This window comes from Entelurus aequoreus, linkage group LG10, assembly GCF_033978785.1.
Source record: "Entelurus aequoreus isolate RoL-2023_Sb linkage group LG10, RoL_Eaeq_v1.1, whole genome shotgun sequence".
NCBI lineage: Eukaryota > Metazoa > Chordata > Actinopteri > Syngnathiformes > Syngnathidae > Entelurus > Entelurus aequoreus.
Window position 1 is genome coordinate 41076894 of NC_084740.1, and position 25079 is coordinate 41101972.

A 25079-nucleotide genomic window follows, 5' to 3' on the forward strand; every position below is an offset into this window, starting at 1 on the left:
TAATAAATTAAGCATGATGAGTTGAACATATGTCAGCATGTGGGCCCCACTTTTAACTCTTTTTTTTCCAAACGCTTATTGCAAACACTTACTTACAGTTGGTCATTAATTTGACTTTGTAAGTCATTAATTTGACTTTGTAAGTCATTATTTTGACTTAGTAAGCCATTATTTTGTCATTATTTTGACTTGGTAAATTACTAAGTCATAATAATGACGTACTTAGTATCTCAGGTAACTAGGACTGTTTTGTTATTACTTTACGGAAAAAATATCGAGATATATATCGCCATTCAGCAAATGGAGCGGAAATCACAACTAAAAGTTGTAGGCTTCTTCAAGCGACGAAGCCGGCCTACTTCACCGCAGTCTGTAGTCTATGTGGGCTCTGTACCGAGGATGTCGTTGTGGCTTGTACAGCCCTTTGAGACACTTGTGATTTAGGGCTATATAAATAAACATTGATTGATTGATTGATTGATATTGTCCCCCAAGCTGTGGTGGCAGCGATGAGGTGGAGACGTGATGGCGACAGGCCGAGTTACACCGATCCTTACACCCACCCACCCCCTTCCCCGGTCCCCTCCACCTGGAGAGGCACCACCTTAACTAACACATTTTCTGAGGGAAACACTGATCATGATTTGTTGGTTTAAATATACACAATTAGCAAAATAGCTAGCAAAAACAATGTTAGCATGCTAACGTTTTCCCAAGTATGCTAACGTGCGTGAATAGTCAGACCAAAAACGAGGTAGCATTAATTAATTGGTACAAGTTTGGGTAGACTCATGAAAGTAGTCAGTTTGGTAGTGTTGTTAGCGGTCAGCAATGTCAGGAGTAAAGTGATTTTTTGCCTCCTGGGAATAGCAGGAAATCAGCATTGGTGGGCATTCTGTGGCCCCGGGGTCCAAGCAGCGTTTCATGGGAGGCCTTCTCTCACGCTGTGGGGTCTTCTCGCCTTACCAAGACTGGACACGCTTCATCAGAAAAGGACCTGTGACCCCGAGTCACGGCGGAGGGCCGCGCACGTCTGTTGAACTGCCGGCTTCCCCCCCCGAGGGCCGTATTTCATCAGAATGCTCAAAGCGGCGTTAAATCTGCGCGCAGGTTAGAGCCCCGCCGAGCCCTGCTCTGTTGACACGCTTCATTATTTACTCGCCTGCTGGCCTGCGGAGAGAAGACATCTTTTCCCTCGTCTTCACCTCCATCCATCTGCTGTTTGATTGAATGACGAATCATGAAACTGGTGGCGCTCCTTCTAATGAGCCCACACTGCGAGTGCTGCGGACGGACGCTTGTCGATCGACTCCATCGCTGCCGTAGCCGAAAAACAAACACAACGGGACCGGGAAGGGCCGGGAAAGAAGGACAAAAACTGGATTTCAAATAAATGCCCTGTCAGACGTAAATTTGTATTCATACAGAAATGAAATAGAGGACAGGCTGCTGGTTGAAGTGTTTTTTTTTTAATCTGGTGTCAGTGTCCACAGTCAAGCGTGTTTTGCATCGCCATGGACTGAGAGGCTACCATGCAAGAAGGAAGCCCTTGCTCCAGAAGCCACACCTTAAGGCTCGTCTAAAGTTTGCTGGTGAACTGGTGGACAAAGATAAGACCTTCTGGAGGAAAGTTCTGTGGTCAGATGAAACAAAAGTTGAGCTGTTTGGCCACAATACCCAGCAATATGTTAGGAGGAGGAAAGGCGAGGCCTTTGATCCCAGGAACACCATGCCTACTGTCAAGCATGGTGGTGATAGTTTTATGCTCTGGGCCTGTTTTGCTGCCAATGGAACTGCTGCTTTACAGAGAGTAAATGGGACAATGAAAAAAGGAGGATTACCTCCAAATTCTTCAGGACAAGCTAAAATCATCAGCCCGGAGGTTGGGTCTTGGGCGCAGTTGGGTGTTCCAACAGGACAATGACCCCAAACACACGTCAAAAGTGGTAAAGGAATGGCTAAATCAGGCTAGAATGAAGGTTTTAGAATGGCCTTTCCAAAGTCCTGATTTAAACGTGTGGACAATGCTGAAGGAACAAGTCCATGTCAGAAAACCAACAAATTTAGCTGAACTGCACCAATTTTGTCAAGAGGAGTGGTCAAAAAATCAACCACAAGCTTGTGGATGGCTACCAAAAGCGCCTTATTGCAGGTAAACTTGCCAAGGGACATGTAAGCAAATATTAACATTGCTGTATGTATACTTTTGACTAGGGATGTCCGATAATGGCTTTTTGCCGATATCCAATATTCCGATATTGTCCAACTCTTTAATTACCGATACCGATATCAACCGATACCGATATCAACCGATACCGATATCAACCGATACCGATATCAACCGATGTATACAGTCGTGGAATTAACACATTATTATGTCTAATTTGGACAACCAGGTATGGTGAAGATAAGGTACTTTTAAAAAAAAATTATAAAATAAAATAAGATAAATTAAAAACATTTTCTTGAATAAAAAAGAAAGTAAAACAATATAAAAACAGTTACATAGAAACTAGTAATGAATGAAAATGAGTAACATTAACTGTTAAAGTTTAGTACTATTAGTGGAGCAGCAGCACGCACAATCATGTGTGCTTACGGACTGTATCCCTTGCAGACTGTATTGATATATATTGATATATAATGTAGGAACCGGAATATTAATAACAGAAAGAAACAACCCTTTTGTGTGAATGAGGAGGGAGGTTTTTTGGGTTAGTGCATTAATTGTAAGTGTATCTTGTGTTTTTTTATGTTGATTTAATTAAAAAAAAACAAAAAAACGATACAGATAATAAAAAAAATGATACCGATAATTTCCGATATTACATTTTAACGCATTTATCGGCCGATAATATCGGCAGGCCGATATTATCGGACATCCCTACTTTTGACCCAGCACATTTGCTCACATTTCCAGTAGACCCATAATAAATTCATAAAAGAGCCAAACTTCATGAATGTTTTTTTTAATTTAAATTTTTTTTTTTTTTTTTTTTATAAATAATCCCCTCAATTCCCCCCCAAAACGTATTAACTCGCTGGAATATAAGCACAATATAACATACATCCATAAACGTGGATGCATATGCAAAAGTGCAATATATTCATCTCTACAGTAATCTTTTTATTTACATCTGCACCTTATTGCTCTTTTATCCTGCACGACAACGAGCTAATGCAACAAAATTTCGTTGTTATCTGTACTGTAAAGTTCAAATTTGATTGACAATAAAAGGAAGTCTAAATCTAAGTCTCTAAATCTCTTGTGACCAACATGTGCTCCAATCACTCTCACAAAAAAAAGAGTTGTAGGATTTATTGGAAACTCAAGACAGCCATGCTATTATGTTCTTCAAGGGTATGTAAACTTTTGACCATGACTGTGTGTATGTGTGTTATGTGTATATTAGTGTTTTTTTTTTTAATGTGTATTAGTGTGTATTAATGTGTATATATGTATATTAGTGTGTACGCATGTGTATATATATTAGGGGTGTAACGGTACACAAAAATGTCGGTTCGGTACGTACCTCATTTTAGAGGTCACGGTTCGGTTCATTTTCGGTACAGTAAGAAAACAACAAAATATAAATTTTTTAGTTATTTATTTACCAAATTTGTACACAATTGCTTTATCCTTTTAACATTGGGAACACTATAATAATTCTGCCCACGTTATTCAACATTAAACTGCCTCAAGTTGTTGCTCAGATTAAATAAAATGACAAAACTTTTCTTCTACATATAAAAAGTGCAACATTAAACAGTTTCAAGTCAACTCATCATGCTTAATTTATTACAGCATTTGGGAAGCCTGTAGTTGATTTTTATTATGTAAATGTTATATTTTTATCAACATGTGATAGCAGGGACCCTGCCATTCAAAACTAGGCTGCTCCATTACTAATGATTAATGTAACTATAGCTGAAAGAACAGTACAATAGCAATAGGAGAGACTATTCATCCCTGAACACCATGGAGTTTATGTAAGCTTAATGATGCACTTAAATTATTATATCAACTACCGTAATTTCCGGACTATAAGCCGCACCTGACTATAAGCCGCACCAGCTAAATTTAGGGGAAAATACAGATTGCTCCATATATAAGCCGCACCCGACTATAAGCCGCAGGGTTTTGATGTGTAATTACCGTAGTATATAGGGGTTCCTGCTACCACGGAGGGGATTGTCGGGACAGAGATGACTGTTTGGGAACGCAAAGTGTCCCATTTATTAACAATAAATCTTTCAATCATTCAATCAAACTTTCACATCTTTGACATGGCGAACAGCATTCGTGCAGAGTACAAATAATACAACGGTGCAAAGTACTACCAAGTGCTCGCCTGTACGTTATCAAAATAACCAGCCTACCGGTATATGAAAAGTCAGTCTTTAATCATTGTGTCATCGTCTTCCTCCTGCGTACTAAAACCACCGAAATCCTCTTCGCCGGTGTCGGAGAAGAACAGGCCGTAAATAAGCCGCACCCTTGTATAAGCCGCAGGGACCAGAACGAGGGGAAAAAGTAGCGGCTTATAGTCCGGAAATTACGGTATCAGTAACAGAAACTCTTCATTTAACATAATGTCCTTTTTTGCTGCTTCAACACAGCTCAATCAACACAGAAAAAGGTCAAGTGAAATAACAGACAGACAGGGCTTTGCTGTCCGTAACACACACACACGCACACACACACACACACACACTGGAAAATGAGCTAACGTTACGCTAAAATCGAATTAGCCTTCACCTCAAGCCAGGACTGCGAGCGAGCTGAGCTGCCTTTTATATTTCTAGAAGGTCAATGGGCTCATAGTGATGTTACTAGTAGTTGACTGGGAGGTGTTTATTATCATTTGGGGAGAGTCCGCTGCCTGATGCTTACCTGCTAAACGCTAAGCACTGACTACATGCGCTCTGAATATGCACTGCTGATTGGCTGTTACTGCTCTGAATACACACTGCTGATTGGCTGTTACTGCTCTGAATACGCACTGCTGATTGGTTACAAACAGAGCGGTAACAGCCAATCAGATGGTTGTGTGGGTGGGACAATGCTGGGTGCTGTGTAGAGGACTGACAGAGACAGAGGCAGAAGGAAGCGGAGGCGGCTACTTAATATGTTCGTGTGGAAACTCGTTCGGTACACCTCCGAACCGAGCCCCCTGTACCGAAACGGTTCAATACAAATGCACGTACCGTTACACCCCTAGTATATATGTATATTAGTGTGTATGTACAGGGTTTCCCACAGATTCATTTATTTGTGGCGGCCCGCCACGAAAGAATTACGTCCGCCAGAAATAAAAAAATTTAAAAAATATATAATTTTTTTTGTAATTTTTTTTTTGTCCTCTCCAGCTTCTCAGCTAAATCATATAGTTGATGTAGATGCCCATATCGGCTGTTCAGATTTACTTTACAAAAGAGAAGTGTAGGATACTTCTCTTGTTGCCTTATTTGTATTTGACTTTATTAAATGTATTTATATTAGAAACACAACATATGTATATAACAAAGGGTGCAAAGTCTGCAGGCAGTAGGAAACACATGGTTAAGTGTAGGGAGTAAAACTGATGGCAGTCTAAAGTTCAAGATTTTTGGAGCTCTTTGTTCAGTGGATCAGATGTTTGATGAAGCTCTGTGTCTATCTACCACCACTACTGTTTTCTGTTTATTTGTTACTGACTGTGGCAGGACACCTCTGCCTCTGTTTCACTTTATGTTGCTGGTAAATAATATGGTTGTAGTAGTAGGCTAAAGTTAAATTATTTAGTATGCACTAATTAAAAGGGCAGAGCTTTGAGACATTTTAGCTTTTATATTTTATAAGATATATTTTTTGTAAGAACCACAATTAATAAATATATTTCAGTGAATAACTTATTGTTCAAATCTGTATATAAATATGTACATAAAGTGTTGTAATTATATTGTAAAATGGATGGATGGATGGACGTTTAAAACAAAACTGTTATTATTAATTAGTAAGTATACATTTTTTGAGCCTTTTTAGAGAAAATCAAATCATTGTAGTAAATTATGCAAATTACTCGATGATGTCATGGTGACCACGCCCATAGCCACGCCCCCACCGCCACAGGTATCTTGGCAGTTTATGGGAAACACTGATGTATGTATATTAGTGTGTATGTATGTGTATATATGTATATTAGGGTGTATGTATGTGTATATATGTATATTAGGGTGTATGTATGTGTATATATGTATATTAGGGTGTATATGATTATGTATGTTTGTGTGTGTGTGTGTGTGTGTTCTGTTGTTGGGGAAAAAAACAAACAGATACCGATGTATATCAGAATGCTAAATATCGGCGCCGATAATCGGTTGATGTCTATCCTGGATGCTGCTTCTTAAAACAACGAGCGCCGTGCAGCCCTTTTGGGAAGGTTGTGAAATGGTGCTGGTTATTCAGAGCAGAACTGACGTTGATGCAGCCACTTCCTGTTGCTGCCAGTTAAAATACTGGAAGTTAACTTTCTGATGTCATGAGCTGAGTTTCAGCTTTCTTCAGTCAAGCTCTCTGCTCGAGTCTCGCTCTCCATTTAGCCTCGTTAGGAGCTTCACCATGAAGATACATCAACCATCACCTTGCTGCCCACCTTCAGCACGTGTGGGGTGGTGGGCTGCTGCTGGTGGATGCTCCCTAGCATATAGTTGGTGGGGGACATAACTTAGTATTTCCAAGCATGGCAAGAAATAACTTGAGTGTGAAGGACAGTGCTGAGAAGAAGAAGTGGACAATATTCATTGAATTAAAGAAATAAATCCCCCAAAACAGAGCAGTGTTTCCCACACATTCATTTATTTGTGGCGGCCCGCCACGAAAGAATTAAGGCCGCCACAAAAACATTATTTATTTTTTTTGAAATTTTTTTAGAATTTTTTTTTTTTTTGTGTCCTGTCCAGCTTGTCAGGCAAATCATATAGTTGATGTAGATGCCCATATCGGCTGTTCAGATTTACAAAAGAGAATTGTAGGATCAAGATTTTTGGAGCTCTTTGTTCAGTGGATCAGATGTTTGATGAAGCTTTGTGTCTATCTACCACCACTACTGTTTTCTGTTTATTTGATACTGACTGTGGCAGGACACCTCTGCCTCTGTTTCACTTTATGTTGCTGGTAAATAATATGGTTGTAGTAGTAGGCTAAAGTTAAATTATTTAGTATGCACTAATAAAGGGGCAGAGCTTTAAGAGACATTTTAGCGTTTATATTTTTATAAGATATATTTTTTGTAAGAACCACAATTAATAAATATATTTCAGCGAATAACTTATTGTTCAAATCTGTATATAAATATGTACATAAAGTGTTGTAATTATATTGTAAAATGGATGGATGGATGGATGGATGGACGTTTAAAACAAAACTGTTATTATTAATTAGTAAGTATAAATTTTTTGAGCCTTTTTAGAGAAAATCATATCATTGTAGTACATTATGCAAATTACTCGATGATGTCATGGTGACCACGCCCATAGCCACGCCCCCACCGCCACAGGTATCTTGGCAGTTTATGGGAAACACTGCAGAGCGTATAGCTAGGGGTCCTAATCCGCACCAGACTGAAGTCGATAAAAGCAGCCAAGGATGTTAAAGTAATATCTAAACAGCGGACATTTATCCATGAAAGTATTGAGAAGCTAGGAAATACAGTAGAAGTCCACTCTCCAATCTTGTACATTATTAATACATTACTTCATAAATTGGTACTACACCAGTCTTCCAAACTTGTTCCACTCAGGGCCACATAATGAAAAGCCAAAGCATGCATGGGCCATTATGATGTTTTTTTGTTTTTTTTGGTATTTATTGATATTTTTATGACTTACACTACCGTTCAAAAGTTTGGGGTCACATTGAAATGTCCTTATTTTTGAAGGAAAAGCACTGTACTTTTCAATGAAGATAACTTTAAACTAGTCTTAACTTTAAAGAAATACACTCTATACATTGCTAATGTGGTAAATGACTATTCTAGCTGCAAATGTCTGGTTTTTGGTGCAATATCTACATAGGTGAATAGAGGCCCATTTCCAGGAACTATCACTCCAGTGTTCTAATGGTACAATGTGTTTGCTCATTGGCTCAGAAGGCTAATTGATGATTAGAAAACCCTTGTGCAATCATGTTCACACATCTGAAAACAGTTTAGCTCGTTACAGAGACTACAAAACTGACCTTCCTTTGAGCAGATTGAGTTTCTGGAGCATCACATTTGTGGGGTCAATTAAACGCTCAAAATGGCCAGAAAAAGAGAAATTTCATCTGAAACTCGACAGTCTATTCTTGTTCTTAGAAATGAAGGCTATTCCACAAAATTGTTTGGGTGACCCCAAACTTTTGAACGGTAGTGTATGAAAAATAAGTAGCAGCAGAAAAAAACATTTTATTTGAAATGTAAAATGATTATGATTATAATCCCTCAGCTATCAAGGCAGAAAGGAAATGTCAACACATGCATGGAAAACACTCAATATAAACAAAATAGTAAAATCTCATTAAACACTTAACAATAATCTCTTAAAATGAAGGCGCAAAAATAAGGACTATGTAAGAAATGCTTCATAAGGTGTAAGGAAATAGTGCAAAGTGTGAAAATGTAAACGTAGAGAAACTATTTTCTGCATGTTTAGTGGCAGCAAGTTACCACTGTGTAACATGTATTTGTTAAAGTTAAAGTTAAAGTACCAATGATTGTCACACACACACTAGGTGTGGTGAAATTTGTCCTCTGCATTTGACCCATCTCCTTGTTCACCCCCTGGGAAGTGAGGGGAGCAGTGGGCAGCAGCGGTGCTGCGCCCGGGAATCATTTTTGGTGATTTAACCCCCAAATCCAACCCTTAAAGCTGAGTGCCAAGCAGGGAGGTAATGGGTCCCATTTTTATAGTCTTTGGTATGACTCAGCCGGGGTTTGAACTCACAACCTTTGGTCTGTTATTCTAATTCAAGTATGGAATTGAATTTATGCTATGCAGTAATTATTATTTAAACATTATTTGACCAAATTACTTTTATTTTAAAGTAGCACATTTGTTAGTGTGTTTTTGTAATTTATTATATTGATACAGTTGTGCACTTTAGTTCTTACCTGCTGTTTTCGTACACTCGAATAGGGAACGGATGAGGGTTGAAAAGAAAAGAGGACTACGGTCTCTTTGGAAAAAATCCCAAAAAGTATTGTCCAGGTGACTTTTCCTCTTTTATCCACAATTTCTTCATTTTGACTTCCTCTTCTCACTCCATGCAAAGAATAAACCAAACTTGATACTGGATACTGTTACCTGATTGGCTGTTGGCGTGTCAGTGATCACTTGGTTACCAGAAAGCGAGTGCCTTTGTTCATGCAACCAAGCTTGCTTCACAACTACCTCATTGACAAAGAAGAAGAAGGAAAAAATGGAACGTTTTATCGAACACATTTTTTATTGCTATCGATTGCGTGTCTATATATTGATCTCGTTTTATAACATCTTCTTCACAAGTTACCATGAAACATGAAACTTTTGAATTCTCCCACTGACTCCCAGCATTAGGAATTCAGGAGCGGTACTACTTGGTGGAAAGAAAAAAAAACATTGCTATATTTGATTAAAAAAGGCTGTGTTCAATGCATGTTGATGAGGGAACGTTTTACTGCAGCAAGTTGATATAGATATAGAATACTGAAATAAACGTGTGTGCGTGTGCGTGTGCGTGTACGTGTGTGTGTGTGTGTGTGCATATGTATGTGCATATGTTTATATGTGTATGTATGTCTGTGTGTGTGTATATATGTATGTATGTATACATGTATGTGTATGTATATTAGGGATGTCCGATAATGGCTTTTTGCCGATATCAGATACCGATATCAACCGATACCGATATCAACCAATACCGATATATACAGTCGTGGAATTAAGACATTATTATGCCTAATTTGGACAACCAGGTATGGTGAATATAAGGTCGTTTTTAAAAAAATTTATAAAATAAAATAAGATACATAAATTAAAAACATTTTCTTGAATAAAAAAGAAAGTAAAACCATATAAAAACAGTTACATAGAAACTAGTAATTAATAAAAATGAGTAAAATGAACTGTTAAAGGTTAGTACTATTAGTGGAGCAGCAGCACGCACAATCATGTGTGCTTAAGGACTGTATCCCTTGCAGACTGTATTGATATATATTGATATATAATGTAGGAAGCAGAATATTAATAACAGAAAGAAACAACCCTTTTGTGTGAATGAGTGTAAATAGGGGAGGGAGGTTTTTTGGGTTGGTGTAGTAATTGTAAGTGTATCTTGTGTTTCTTATGTTGCTTTAATAAAAAAAACAAAAAACAAAAAAAAACGATACCGATAATAAAAAAACCGAAACCGATAATTTCCGATATCACATTTTAAAGCACATCTCTAATGTATATACAAACCCCAAAAGCAGTGAAGTTATCACGTTGTGTAAATGGTAAATAAAAAGAGAATGCAATGATTTGCAAATCCTTTTCAACTTACATTCAATTGAATAGACTGCACAGACAAGATATTTAACGTTTGAACTGGAAACATTTATTTTTTTGCAAATATTAGCTCATTTGGAATTTGATGCCTGCAACATGTTTCAAAAAAAGGCGGCACGAGTGGCAAAAAACACTGAAAATGCTCATCAAACACTTATTTGGAACACCCCACAGGTGAACAGGCTAATTGGGAACAGGTGGGTGCTGTCACGCCAAATTTCTTCCCCCTACAAAAACCTCCCCCCCCCATTTACTTCCGGGGTCATTTCCTCTTACGTCATTTCCTCTTACGATAGCACTTCGACTTTGACTGCCCGTCGCTGAAGGATACTTGTTTTTTTATTTTTTATTTTATTTTTTATAATATAGCGTTAACAAAACGTCTGTATTAATCGGACAAGTATTAATCGGACAAATTAACTTGAGGATATTCCTGACTGCACATTTGACTCGTGGACATATGCGGAAATGAATAACAGTGTACAATAAGTTAATTAATTATCAATCAACATTATCAAACTTTATTAAAACTAAATTTATTCGTTAAATTCTGTTTTTTTTGGTTCTCTGTGTAAGTGAACTAAATTAAAATGACATTTCTGTGAACTTAAATTTTTTTAGTTTAATTCGTTGTTATTACGTCAGCACTCATGTTTACCATAAATCGTGTTACTTTGGGAATGCATATGTGAACAAATACTCATTGCACATTTGACTACCGTACAGGACGGAGAATTAAACGATTTTTGATTTGTTTTCCACGGGTCAACACTACTTCAGGGTTAATTTCGATCGCTGTCAATGACGTAAGAGGAAATGACGTAAGTAAGAGGAAATGACGTAAGAGGAAATGACCCCGGAAGTAAATGGGGGGGGGGGGGGGGGTTGTAGGGGGAAGAAATTTGGCGTGACAGCGCCATGATTGGGTATAAAAGCAGCTTCCATGAAATGCTCAGTCATTCACAAACAAGGATGGGGCGAGGGTCACCACTTTGTAAACAAATGCGTGAGCAAGTTGTTGACCAGTTTAAGAAAAACCTTTCTCAACCAGCTATTGCAAGTAATTTAGGGATTTCACCATCTACGCTCCGTAATATCATCAAAGGGTTCAGAGAATCTGGAGAAATCACTGCACGTAAGCGATGATATTACGGACCTTAGATCCCTCAGGCGGTACTGCATCAAAAAGCGACATCAGTGTGTAAAGGATATCACCACATGGGCTCGGGAACACTTCAGAAAACCACTGTCAGTAACTACAGTTGGTCGCTACGTCTGTAAGTGCAGGTTAAAACTCTACTATGCAAAGCGAAAGCCATTTATCAACAACACCCAGAAACGCCGCCAGCTTTGCTGTATATGTATTTGTTTCCAAACGCTGTCTGTAACACGGCAGTACAACGGCTGATCAAACAAAACAGAAGTCATGGTCATGGACCCACTAGCTGCGGAAGCTAGCTCTTCAATCAGCTATACAGACTCAACTCCACGGTGACGTTTTTGGTGAATTTATTGAGGAATTTGTGAAACTGAAACAATACAAAAATAATAACATTGTAAGTTAATAATACTAACACAGACGCTCGTAAACGTGTTAGCATATTAGCTGATGCTAACGACGCTCGCTTAAATACATTACGATAGCACGTACAAATATGCATGAAATCACTCCTACAGGGACGCTTTAGTAAGTAAGAATTGTTTTTGTTATATCGTAAAACTTGCAAACGTTGCTTGGAGCGATGAATCCACACGAGTATAAACGCTATGAACAGCTAAAAGACTCCACAACAAGATGGCGCCATAGCACAAACAAAACACCTTCTCAATGTTTTTTTTTATTTTTAAACTTTTTATTTTATTATCGCTGTCAGTGAAGAAAAATGATCCATCAGTAGACTCGCTATGGAATCGCTAAAAACTACCGCTGCCCGATAATGGCTTTTTTGCCGATATCCGATATTCCGATATTGTCCAACTCTTAATTACCGATTTCGATATCAACCGATACTGATATATACAGTCGTGGAATGAACATATTATTATGCCTAATTTTGTTGTGATGCCCCGCTGGTTTCATTAAACAATGTAACAAGGTTTTCCAAAATAAATCAACTCAAGTTGTGGAAAAAAAAAATGCCAACATGGCACTGCCATATTTATTATTGAAGTCACAAAGTGCATTATTTTTTTTAACATGCCTCAAAACAGCAGCTTGGAATTTGGGACATGCTCTCCCTGAGAGAGCATGAGGAGGTTGGGGGGCGGGGTTGAGGTGGGGGAGCAGGGGTCTGCGGGGGGTGTATATTGTAGCGTCCCGGAAGTGTTAGTGCTGCAAGGGGTTCTGGGTATTTGTTCTGTTGTGTTTATGTTGTGTTACGGTGTGGATGTTCTCCCGAAATGTGTTTGTCATTCTTGTTTGGTGTGGGTTCACAGTGTGGTGCATATTTGTAACAGTGTTAAAGTTGTTATACGGCCACCCTCAGTGTGACCTGTATGGCTGTTGACCAAGTATGCCTTGCATTCACTTGTGTGTGTGTGAAAAGCCGTAGATATTATGTGACTGGGCCAGCAAAGGCAGTGCCTTTAAGGTTTATTGGCGCTCTGTACTTCTCCCTACGTCCGTGTACACAGCGGCGTTTTAAAAAGTCATATATTTTACTTTTTGAAGCCGATACCGATAATTTTGAAACCGATACCGATAATTTCCGATATTACATTTTAAAGCATTTATCGGACATCTCTAAATATGACCCCTTTAATGCGCCTTATTATCCGGTGCGCCTTTGTATGAAAATAGACCCGCTTATCGGCAATGCGCCTTATAGTCCAGTGCGCCTTATAGTCTGAAAAATACAGCAATTGAAGACATTTTCATTATAAATATCCAACTACTAAAATATTCAATAGCTATTAGGATACTTTTGAGTCCACTTTTACAACAGTAAGGGCTTCATGTGTTTTTTTTTGTTGTAGTTTTGCCCTTTTTCAGTCCTGGTTGGACTTTGAAAGGTATTTATTATTTTCTACAAGCCTGGTGGGGGCCAAGGAGAGCTTGGCATGGATGCTCCAGGGAGTGGAGCGCTGCACTTAACTCAGCTGGCTGCAACAGTCTGTTATGGCCACCAGCTGGCTGGAACCATTTAGTAAGTGAGATAAATGGCAAAGTAGTCTGCGTTTCTTTAACAGCGGAAAGGTGAAAAGACAGGGTCATCTCTCCGATTGTGCTTGTCTGTGCACATTCGGCGCCAAAGTAAGCGAAGGTTGCGTCAAAGACATTCCCGCAATTTGTCATCGCCCTTTTGTCCCCACGAGTAGGATTGGATCCGGTATGACCCCAAACTACAACCAAAATGGCACTTGCAAGCCAAAATGGCTGAGTCGTTGTGCGTTTTATAGCTTGGTCGATGTTTTGCACAGGCCTGCAATGTACTTGTAGTGTTGGTTGCTGTCTAGATCAGTGGTCCCCAACCTTTTTGTACTTGCGGACCGGTCAATGCTTGAAAATTTGTCCCACGGACCGGGGGTGGGGGAGGGGTAGTAAAAAAAAAAAATGTTTTTTTTTTTTTTTTTTTGTCATAAAGAAATACAATCATGTGTGCTTACGGACTGTATCCCTGCAGACTGTATTGATTTATAGTGATATATAATGTATATATTGTGTTTTTTATGTTGATTTAATACAAAAAAATAAAAAAATAAAAAATATTTTTTAAATTTTTTTTTTATTTTTGTGCGGCCGCGGCCCTGTACCAATCGGTCCACGGACCGGTACCGGGCCATGGCCCGGTGGTTAGGGACCACTGGTCTAGATGACGCCATCGTCCAACACTAGAACTCCCAAAAGGCAGTCATTTGGCTTTTCTACCTGCAACTCCCAATTAATTAATTAATTAACTCAGGTGTGAAGCTCCCTGCTCGTCACAATTGTGTAAATGAGGCAATTACCGCACACAGTATGGAGCCATTTATTCTCAACTCTGCCTCAGCTGCATCTCATTTGTCACTTTAGCACACTTTGTTCTGGTGTCTCCACACACTTTTTGGAAAAAAGTTGCAATATTGTGAGGAAACGTTGTCATACAAGAATCATGAGAATTTTCATATTCATTTTACAAGGCAAAATTATGTACATTTACAAGATTTAGGTCAAATAAATTATGAGAAAAAGTATTTTTTTTCAAGTGAAGAAAAAACTTGCCATGGTACAATACTTGTCAGAATATTTTGAGAAACATTTTAAAACTTTTCCAAGAAAAAAAATGCCACTTTACAGGATTAAAGTTAAATATATTGTGAAAAAAGTATTTTTATTTAAAAACAAAACAATATGTAAGAAAAAAATATCTTACAAGAATTGTGGAATAAATATAAGATTTTTTTTTAATTTTTTTTTTAGAAAAAGGTATGGCATTTTACATTATTAAAGTCAAATAAATTGTGAAAACAAATAAATAAAATGTATTTAGTTAAAAAAAAGTTACCATATTTTGAGAAAGGGTGTTCATATGTAATTTTACAAGATTTAGGTCAAATAAATGAGTTTTTTTTCCAGTAAAAAAGTTGGTTATATTGTGACAAAAACTTGTCATTGTACAATAATTTAGTCAGAAAATTCGATAAATATTTAAAATTTAACAAGAAAAATATGCCATTTTACAGGATTAAAGTAAAATGTATTGTGAAAAAAGTTTTTTACATTTTTAAAAAATTTTTTTTTTAGAAAAACACAATATTGTAAGAAAATGTTATTTTACAAGAATTGTGGAATACATATTTGTATTGTTTTTTTTTCTTAAGAAAAAGGTATGGCATTTTATATTATTAAAGTCAAATATATTGTAAAAAAAAAGTTACCATATTGTGAGAAAAGGCTTTCATACAATAATTTTTAGGAATTATTCTGCCAATTTTTTTTAATTTTACACCATAAAAAAGTATGTAATTTTATATAGATTCAAGTCAAATATTTAAAAATAATAAATGTTAAAAAAAACATTTAAATAATATTTTGAGAAAAAGTTGTCATTGTACACGAATTATGTCGGATTATTTTGAGATTAAAGAAAAAAAATACAAGAAGAAATTATGTCATTTTACAAGATTAAAGTGAAATTTTTAGTGATTTTTATTTTATTTTAGAAAAACCCTATTGTGAGAAAAACGTTATCTTACAAGAATTGTGTCAAAATATTTTAAGAGAAAGATATTTTAAGAAATAATTGAGTTGTCTTTAAAAGAAATAGGTATTCCATTTTACAGTATTAAAGTAAAATATATCGTGGAAAAAAAGTATTTTTTTAAGACAAATAGTTGCAATATTTTTAAGAAAACGTTTTCAGATAAGAATTTTTAGGAATATTTTGAGATTTTTAAATTTATTTTACAAGACACTATGTAAATGTACAATATGTTATGAGAAAAAATAAAGTGAGAAAAAAATGTCATTACATTTGTCAGAAAATGTTGATAAAAATTTCTAAAATTTTACAAGAAAAAATATGCCATTTTACAGAATTAAAGTAAAATATAAAAACACAATATTGTAAGAAAAAAGTTATCTTACAAGAATTGTGAAATAAATATATTACATTATTAAAGTCAAATATATAGTAAAACTTTTTTTTAGTTTTTTTAGTAAAAAAGTTACCATATTGTGAGAAAAGGTTTTCATACAAGAATGTTTAGGAATAATCTGCAAATGTTTATTTTACAAGAAATAATTATGTAATTTTAAGTAGATTAAAGTCAAATATTATGAAAAAAAATAATGTTTTTAGAAAAAAAAAAATAATATAGTGAGCATAAGTTGTCATTGTACAAGAATTATGTCGGACTATTTTGAGAAATAAAAACGAGAGAAGTTATCTTACAGTAATTGTATGAAAAATATTTCAAGAGAAACAAATTGATAAAAAAAAGTTTTCAAAAAAGCAAGAAAAAGGCATTCCATTTTACAGGATTAAAGTAAAATATATTGTGGAAAAAAAATTCCTATTTTTTAGGACAAAAAGTTGCAAGATTTTTGAGAAAATGTTTTAATAATAGAATTTTTCAGAATATTGTTACAATTTTCTTATTTATTTTACAAGGCAAAATTATGTAGTTTTACAAGATTTAGGTCAAACAAATTATGAGGGGTTTTTTTCAGTAAAAAAATTAGTAATATTGTGAGAAAAAACTTGTCACTGTACAATAATTATGTCACAATATTTTGAGAAACATTTGAAAAAATGTACAAGAAAAAATATTTTCCATTTTACGGGATTAATGTCAAATGTATTGTGAATTATTTTCTTTTTTAGAAAAACAATATTGTAAGAAATTTATCTTACAAGAATTGTGGAATAAATATTTGAAGAAAAGTTGTTTGGAAATTTTTTTTAAAAAATGGCATTTTACATTATTAAAGTCAAATATAATGTAAAAAAAAACTTTATTTTTTTAGTAAAAAAGTTACCATATTGTGAGAAAATGTTTTCATACAAGAATTCTTTGGAATATTCTGCCAATTTTAATTTTAATTTTACAAGAAACAATTATGGAATTTTAAAATGATTAAAATCATATATTATATACAAAATATATATGTTTTTGGAAGAAAAAAAATTAGTATCGTGAGAAAGTTTTCTTGTACAAAAATAATCTCGGACTATTTTGAGAATTAAAAAAAAATTACAAGAAAAAGTTATGCTATTTTATAAGATTAAAATCAAATACATTGTGAATCTTTTTTTTTTTTTAATAGAAAAACACTATTGTGAGAAAAAGCGTTATTTTACAAGTGTGTGTGTAAAGATATTTTAAGAGGAAAATATTTTAAGAAAAATAAAAACATTTTTAAAGAAAAAGGTATTGCATTTTACAGTATTAAAGTAAAATATATTGTGGAAAAAAGGTCATATTTTTTAAGACAAAAAGTTGCAAAATTTTTGAGAAAACGTTTTCATACTAGAACTTTTTGAGAAAGTTATCCATCCATCCATTTTCTACCGCTTGTCCCTCTCGGAAGATTTATTTAAAGAAAAAGGTTGAAATCATTTTAAGAAAACGTTATGCCATTTTACATGATTAGAGGTGTAGTAGAATTTCTGACCTTTGACCTATATTTCATGTCTGTCAAGAATGTACGCTCATTTAATTTCTCTTCTATTCTGTGCCATTGAATGAACCGGGTGTGGGACAAAAGTGAATATTAAGTCGTGCCAACCTGTCTACAGAATGTTTTGATTGTTTAAGTATGATTAGGGAATCCAAGGATGTTGCAAAAACAAACATGTCAAAGACCACAAGAGTGACGCACAAGAAAAAACAGTGACGCACATAGAGACAGATAAAAATGGCAGGAGACCGGGGACTCGAGAGAGATTGCTTTTTGTGAGTACCCCGGAGGACGTTCGTTTGTTTGCAGGGACAAAACAATCCAACTTATGCACTTTTGACTATGAGAAAATAAACTTGTTGTACTAAATTCACTTTTGTTGCTGTTTAAGCTCTGGACAATCCACTACAAGGTCAAATGTATTGTGAAAAAAAGCCAATAAAAAAAGTTACCATATTGTGAAAAAAGGTTTGCATACAATAATGAACGCATATTTTGATACATTTTAAAGTTATTTTGTAAAACAAACTTATGTAATTTTACAAAACCAAATTAAAATATATTATGAAAATGGTGTTTTCTATTTTTTAAATAAATTAGTAAACTGTGGGGGTTGTAGTGCTAATTTGCATAATGGCCTATGATTCAAAACCCAGGGTTTGTGTGTGGGTGTGTAAAACGGAGTCACTTAAGTACATTTAATATAGTAAATGTAGCACATGACTAGCCACCTCTGATGTTTCCCCAGTTATTCATTGTCCAAATGATGAATTTGTACTTGTTTCCTTGTGGTTCTGCAGGTATGAGCTGTTCCAAAAGCAGCTTTTCCAGCTAGAAGAGGCAGAGGGAGGTTTCGACCAGTTCACACGGAGCTACAGGACCTTCGGCGTGCAGCGGCGGCCCGACAACAGCCTGTTCTTTCGGGAGTGGGCTCCCGCTGCAGAGGCCCTCTTCCTCACCGGAGATTTCAGTAAGTGGACTCTCTAGGGGGGATTTTATAAATGTTTTATTGACATAATTTAATTGTTTCCAAACGGCGTCTGTAACACGGCAGTAAAACGGCCGATCAAACAAAACAGAAGTCACAACTTTTTCTCACCATATTTTTTTTCTTCTAAAAACACTTTTGTTTTTCATAATATTTGACTAGAATCTACTTAAAATTTACATTATTATTTCTTGTAAAACAAACATTTGCAGACTATTCCTAAAAATTATTGTATGAAAACCTTTTCTCACAATACGGTAACTTTTTTTTACTAAAAAAAATAAAAAGTTTTACAATATCTTTGACTTTAATAATGTAATATATTTATTTAACAATTCTTGTAAGATAACCTTTTTCTTACAATATTGTGTTTTTTAAAAAAATAAAATAAAATTCACAATATATTTTACTTTAATCCTGTAAAATGGCATATTTTTTCTTGTAAAATTTTAGAAATGTTTATCAACATTTTCTGACAAATATATTGTACAATGACAAGTTTTTCTCACTTTACTGAAAAAAAAACTTTCTCATAACATATTGTACATTTACATAGTGTCTTGTAAAATAAAATAAAAAATCTCTAGTCTGAAAACGTTTTCTCAAAAATATTGCAATTATTTGTCTTGAAAAAATACTTTTTTTCACAATATATTTTACTTTAATACTGTAAAATGGAATACCTTTTTCTTTTAAAGATAACTAAATGATTTCTTACAATATTGTTATTTAAAAAAAAAAAAAATCACAATATATTTTACTCTAATCCTGTAAAATGGCATATTTTTTCTTGTAAAATTTTAGAAATGTTTATCAACATTTTCTGACAAATGTATTGTACAATGACAAGTTTTTCTCACTTTACTGAAAAAAAACAACTTTCTCATAACGTATTGTACATTTACATAGTGTCTTGTAAAATAAAATAAAAAATCTCTAGTCTGAAAACGTTTTCTCAAAAATATTGCAATTATTTGTCTTGAAAAAATACTTTTTTTCACAATATATTTTACTTTAATACTGTAAAATGGAATACCTTTTTCTTTTAAAGATAACTAAATGATTTCTTACAATATTGTTGTTATTTAAAAAAAAAAAATCACAATATATTTTACTCTAATCCTGTAAAATGGCATATTTTTTCTTGTAAAATTTTAGAAATGTTTATCAACATTTTCTGACAAATGTATTGTACAATGACAAGTTTTTCTCACTTTACTGAAAAAAAAAAACTTTCTCATAACATATTGTACATTTACATAGTGTCTTGTAAAATAAAATAAAAAATCTCTAGTCTGAAAACGTTTTCTCAAAAATATTGCAATTATTTGTCTTGAAAAAATACTTTTTTTCACAATATATTTTACTTTAATACTGTAAAATGGAATACATTTTTCTTTTAAAGATAACTAAATGATTTCTTACAATATTGTTGTTATTTAAAAAAAAAAATCACAATATATTTTACTCTAATCCTGTAAAATGGCATATTTTTTCTTGTAAAATTTTAGAAATGTTTATCAACATTTTCTGACAAATGTATTGTACAATGACAAGTTTTTCTCACTTTACTGAAAAAAAAACTTTCTCATAACATATTGTACATTTACATAGTGTCTTGTAAAATAAAATAAAAAATCTCTAGTCTGAAAACGTTTTCTCAAAAATATTGCAATTATTTGTCTTGAAAAAATACTTTTTTTCCACAATATATTTTACTTTAATACTGTAAAATGGAATACCTTTTTCTGTTAAAGATAACTAAATGATTTCTTACAATATTGTTGTTATTTAAAAAATTAAAAAATCACAATATATTTTACTTTAATCCTGTAAAATGGCATATTTTTTCTTGTAAAATTTTAGAAATGTTTATCAACATTTTCTGACAAATGTATTGTACAATGACAAGTTTTTCTCACTTTACTGAAAAAAAAACTTTCTCATAACATATTGTACATTTACATAGTGTCTTGTAAAATAAAATAAAAAATCTGTAGTCTGAAAACGTTTTCTCAAAAATATTGCAATTATTTGTCTTGAAAAAGTACTTTTTTTCACAATATATTTTACTTTAATACTGTAAAATGGAATACCTTTTTCTTTTAAAGATAACAAAATTATTTCTTACAATATTGTTGTTATTTAAAAAAAAATAAAAATCACAATATATTTTACTTTAAACCTGTAAAATGGCATATTTTTTCTTGTAAAATTTTAAAAATGTTTATCAACATTTTCTGACAAATGTATTGTACAATGACAAGTTTTTCTCACTTTACTGAAAAAAACCTTTCTCATAACATATTGTACATTTACATAGTGTCATGTAAAATAAAATAAAAAATCCCTAGTCTGAAAACGTTTTCTCAAAAATATTCAATCAATCAATCAATCAATCAATCAATGTTTATTTATATAGCCCTAAATCACAAGTGTCTCAAAGGGCTGCACAAGCCACAACGACATCCTCGGTACAGAGCCCACATACGGGCAAGGAAAAACTCACCCCAGTGGGAATATTGCAACTATTTGTCTTGAAAAAATACTTTTTTTCACAATATATTTTACTTTAATACTGTAAAATGGAATACCTTTTTCTTTTAAAGACAACTACATTATTTCTTAAAATATCTTTCTCTTAAAATATTTTGACACAATTCTTGTAAGATAACTTTTTTCTCACAATAGGGTTTTTCTAAAAAAAAATCAAATCACTAAATATTTGACTTTAATCTTGTAAAATGGCATACTTTCTTCTTGTATTTTTTTTCTCTTTAATCTCAAAATAATCCGACATAATTTGTGTACAATGACAACTTTTTCTCACAATATATATATATATTTTTCTAAAAACAATTATTTTTAAAATATTTGCCTTGAATCTATATAAAATTACATACTTTTTTTTTGTAAAATAAAATAAAAATTGGCAGAATAATTCCTAAAAATGATTACTGCTGCATCTCATTTGTCACTTTAGCACACTTTGTTCTGGTGTCTCCAAACTTTTTGGAAAAAAGTTGCAATATTGTGAGGAAAAGTTGTCATACAAAAATTATTAGGAATATTATGAGAATTTTCCTATTCATTTTACAAGGCAAAATGATGTAATTGTACAACATTTAGGTCAAATACATTATGAGAATTTTTTTTTTCAAGTAAAGAAAAAACTTGTCATGGTACAATAATTGTCAGAATATTTTGAGAAACATTTTAAAAATTTTACAAGAAAAAAATGCCATTTTACAGGATTAAAGTTCAATATATTGTGAAAAAAGTATTTTTATTTAAAAAAAACAAACAGAAGTCATGGTCATGGACCCAAACAGACTCGATAATTCCACGGTGACATTTTGGGGAATTTACGAAACTGAAACAATACAAAAAGAATGTAGTAAGTTAATACTAACACGGACACTCGTAAATGTGTTAGCATATTAGCTAATGCTAACGACGCTAGCCTATTCACACTACGATGTCCTACAGACATCAAACATCACAGATTTAAAAAAAAAAAGCTAACATGAAAATGTTAGTATGGTAACATGATAACTTCAGGGTGTAATAATAACGAGAATACAAATTAGCTTATGCTTGCAAAATGAGCTACTACAGATAGCATGAAACATTAGCAAGCTAACAGTAGGCTTGCATCAATTGCCAAATAAATGGACTCTCAGGTGTATACCTGCAAAAATAGCTAAAACACTGGCATGCTAACAGTTAACATGCACAACGTGACAAACTATTTCACTCAGAGGCGTATACCTGCAAAATTAACTAAAACGCTAAAATTCCAACAATAACATACTAGCAGTTGGCATGCGTCAACTACCAATATATCTGACTCTGAGGTGTATACCTGCAAAAATAGCTAAAAAACTTAAAACATACTTTTTTAGATAATTTTTCAACGGTTTACCCCACAGTCATACGGTTTACCCCACAGTCATACAACTCCGTATTTTTCGGAGTATAAGTCGCTCCGGAGTATAAGTCGCACCGGCCGAAAATGCATAATAAAGAAGGAAAAAAACATATATAAGTCACACTGGAGTATAAGTCGGATTTTTTGGGGAAATGTATTTGATAAAACCCAACACCAAGAATTGACATTTGAAAGGCAATTTCAAATGTCTAAAGAATAGTGAACAACAGGCTGAATAAGTGTACGTTATATGAGGCATAAATAACCAACTGGTATGTTAACGTAACATATTATGGTAAGAGTCATTCAAATAACTATAACAATTAGAACATGCTATACGTTTACCAAACAATCTGTCACTCCTAATCGCTAAATCCCATGAAATCTTATACGTCCACTGTATTTTTCGGACTATAAGTCGCAGTTTTTTTCATAGTTTGGCCGGGTAAAATATCAAATAATATTATTCAGCTCATTCACGTAAGAGACTAGACCAGGGGTGGGCAATTAATTTTTACCGGGGGCCGCATGAGCAACCCGAGCACTGCTGGAGGGCCACATCGACAATATTTCAATTAAATTTTGCTCAATATTATTTTTGATATATACCGTAAGATAAATAATAATAATAATAATAATAATAATAATTAATAATAATAGTAATACTTCAACATAGTGTGTGTAACAGCATTCCATGACTAATACAAATAAATTAACAGTAATAATAAATGACAGTAAAATAAGCACACGTATGACTGAGGAGTCATAGTGTAACTTTGTGTGGTGTTTGAGTTGTCCGACTTTTTGTGTGGCCATAAACGCACTAGTGGTTTAGTGGTATGCGTGTTGGTGACAGATGACAAGTTGGTTTTGGCCTGGTTTGTACGGCAGAAAATTACTAGTTTTTCGAGATAGAAGTGTTTTACTTATGTTTTTGGTGTGGTTATGGCCGAATATAAACAGTTTTGCTCAATAAAGTGATCGATATAATTCCTGGCCTCGAAGCATCTCGATAGACGTTACAATAATTGAACGGTGTTCAATTGAACGGTGTTGACGAACACCGTTAGGGCCGCTTGTTGTCACTGTCACTCAAAGTTGCATTAAACACTGTTAGGGCCGCTTGTTGTCACTGTCACTCAAAGTTGCATTGCAAAATTACATAGAATAAATATGTTTATTTTGTTTAGAATTCAGATGGGATTTGATTTGGTGCGCGGCATATATTTGCTGCGCGCAGCAGACACTTGAACAGTGCGCAATTGCGCAGGCACGCACCTTAGAGGGAACGTTGCTTGGCAGTCCATGTCTTGTTGAAAACACGCCATTCTTCATCAACTTTTCTCTTTTTAGCGTCTCGGGTGTAAACCGTGCATCACTTGTCGCTGTGCACCTTCACTCGCAGGTTACACACGGACACACGCCCATAAATAATACTTTTCAAAATAAAAGCAGCACAGTTGTATTGCGCGCACGACATAGATGTTTTTTCAACTTTATTTTGTAATTAATGATTGCAGCTGTTCACATTCACTCACAATCACGCACACGCATACGTCCACACGGGCCGCAGAATGCCCAGGTCTGGACTAGAAGTATAAGATATATATACACTACCGTTCAAAAGTTTGGGGTCACATTGAAATGTCCTTATTTTTGAAGGAAAAGCACTGTACTTTTCAATGAAGATAACTTTAAACTAGTCTTAACTTTAAAGAAATACACTCTATACATTGCTAATGTGGTAAATGACTATTCTAGCTGCAAATGTCTGTTTTTTGGTGCAATATCTACATAGGTGTATAGAGGCCCATTTCCAGCAACTATCCCTCCAGTGTTCTAATGGCACAATGTGTTTGCTCATTGGCTCAGAAGGCTAATTGATGATTAGAAAACCCTTGGGCAATCATGTTCACACATCTGAAAACAGTTTAGCTCGTTACAGAAGCTACAAAACTGACCCTCCTTTGAGCAGATTGAGTTTCTGGAGCATCACATTTGTGGGGTCAATTAAACGCTCAAAATGGCCAGAAAAAGAGAACTTTCATCTGAAACTCGACAGTCTATTCTTGTTCTTAGAAATGAAGGCTATTCTACAAAATATATATATATATATATATATATATATATATATATATATATATATATATATATATATATATATATATATATATATAGCTAGAATTCACTGAAAGTCAAGTATTTATTTAATTTGTATGTGTATATATATATATAAGAAATACTTGAATTTCAGTGAATTCTAGCTATAATTATACTCCTCCCCCTTAACCCAGGCCTCCTCCCAAATCTCCCGAATTCGGAGGTCTCAAGGGTTGGCAAGTATGGTTTGGACTAGCAAAAAAATCAGATCTGTGTCACTTGAGGGCAAAAAAAATCAGATTTGGCGTGCAGTGTAAATGGAGCCTAAATCTCCTTCTGGTGTCCTGGCCTGAAGGAAGAACGGGAAGTGAGACTAAACTCCAAGTTAGTTCTCAAACTAGGTCGTGAGA

General features: G+C 34.2%; 1 protein-coding gene across 1 annotated transcript in view; it reads left to right on the forward strand.

Annotated features, from left to right (window-relative positions):
- Nucleotides 1-25079, forward strand: part of gbe1b (glucan (1,4-alpha-), branching enzyme 1b) — a 341974-nt gene that overhangs the window by 14940 nt on the left and 301955 nt on the right. Inside the window, exon 2 of the mRNA XM_062060878.1 lies at nt 18451-18620. Within this exon, the coding sequence (XP_061916862.1) occupies nt 18451-18620 (170 nt within the window). The remainder of the gene's footprint in view (nt 1-18450; nt 18621-25079) is intronic.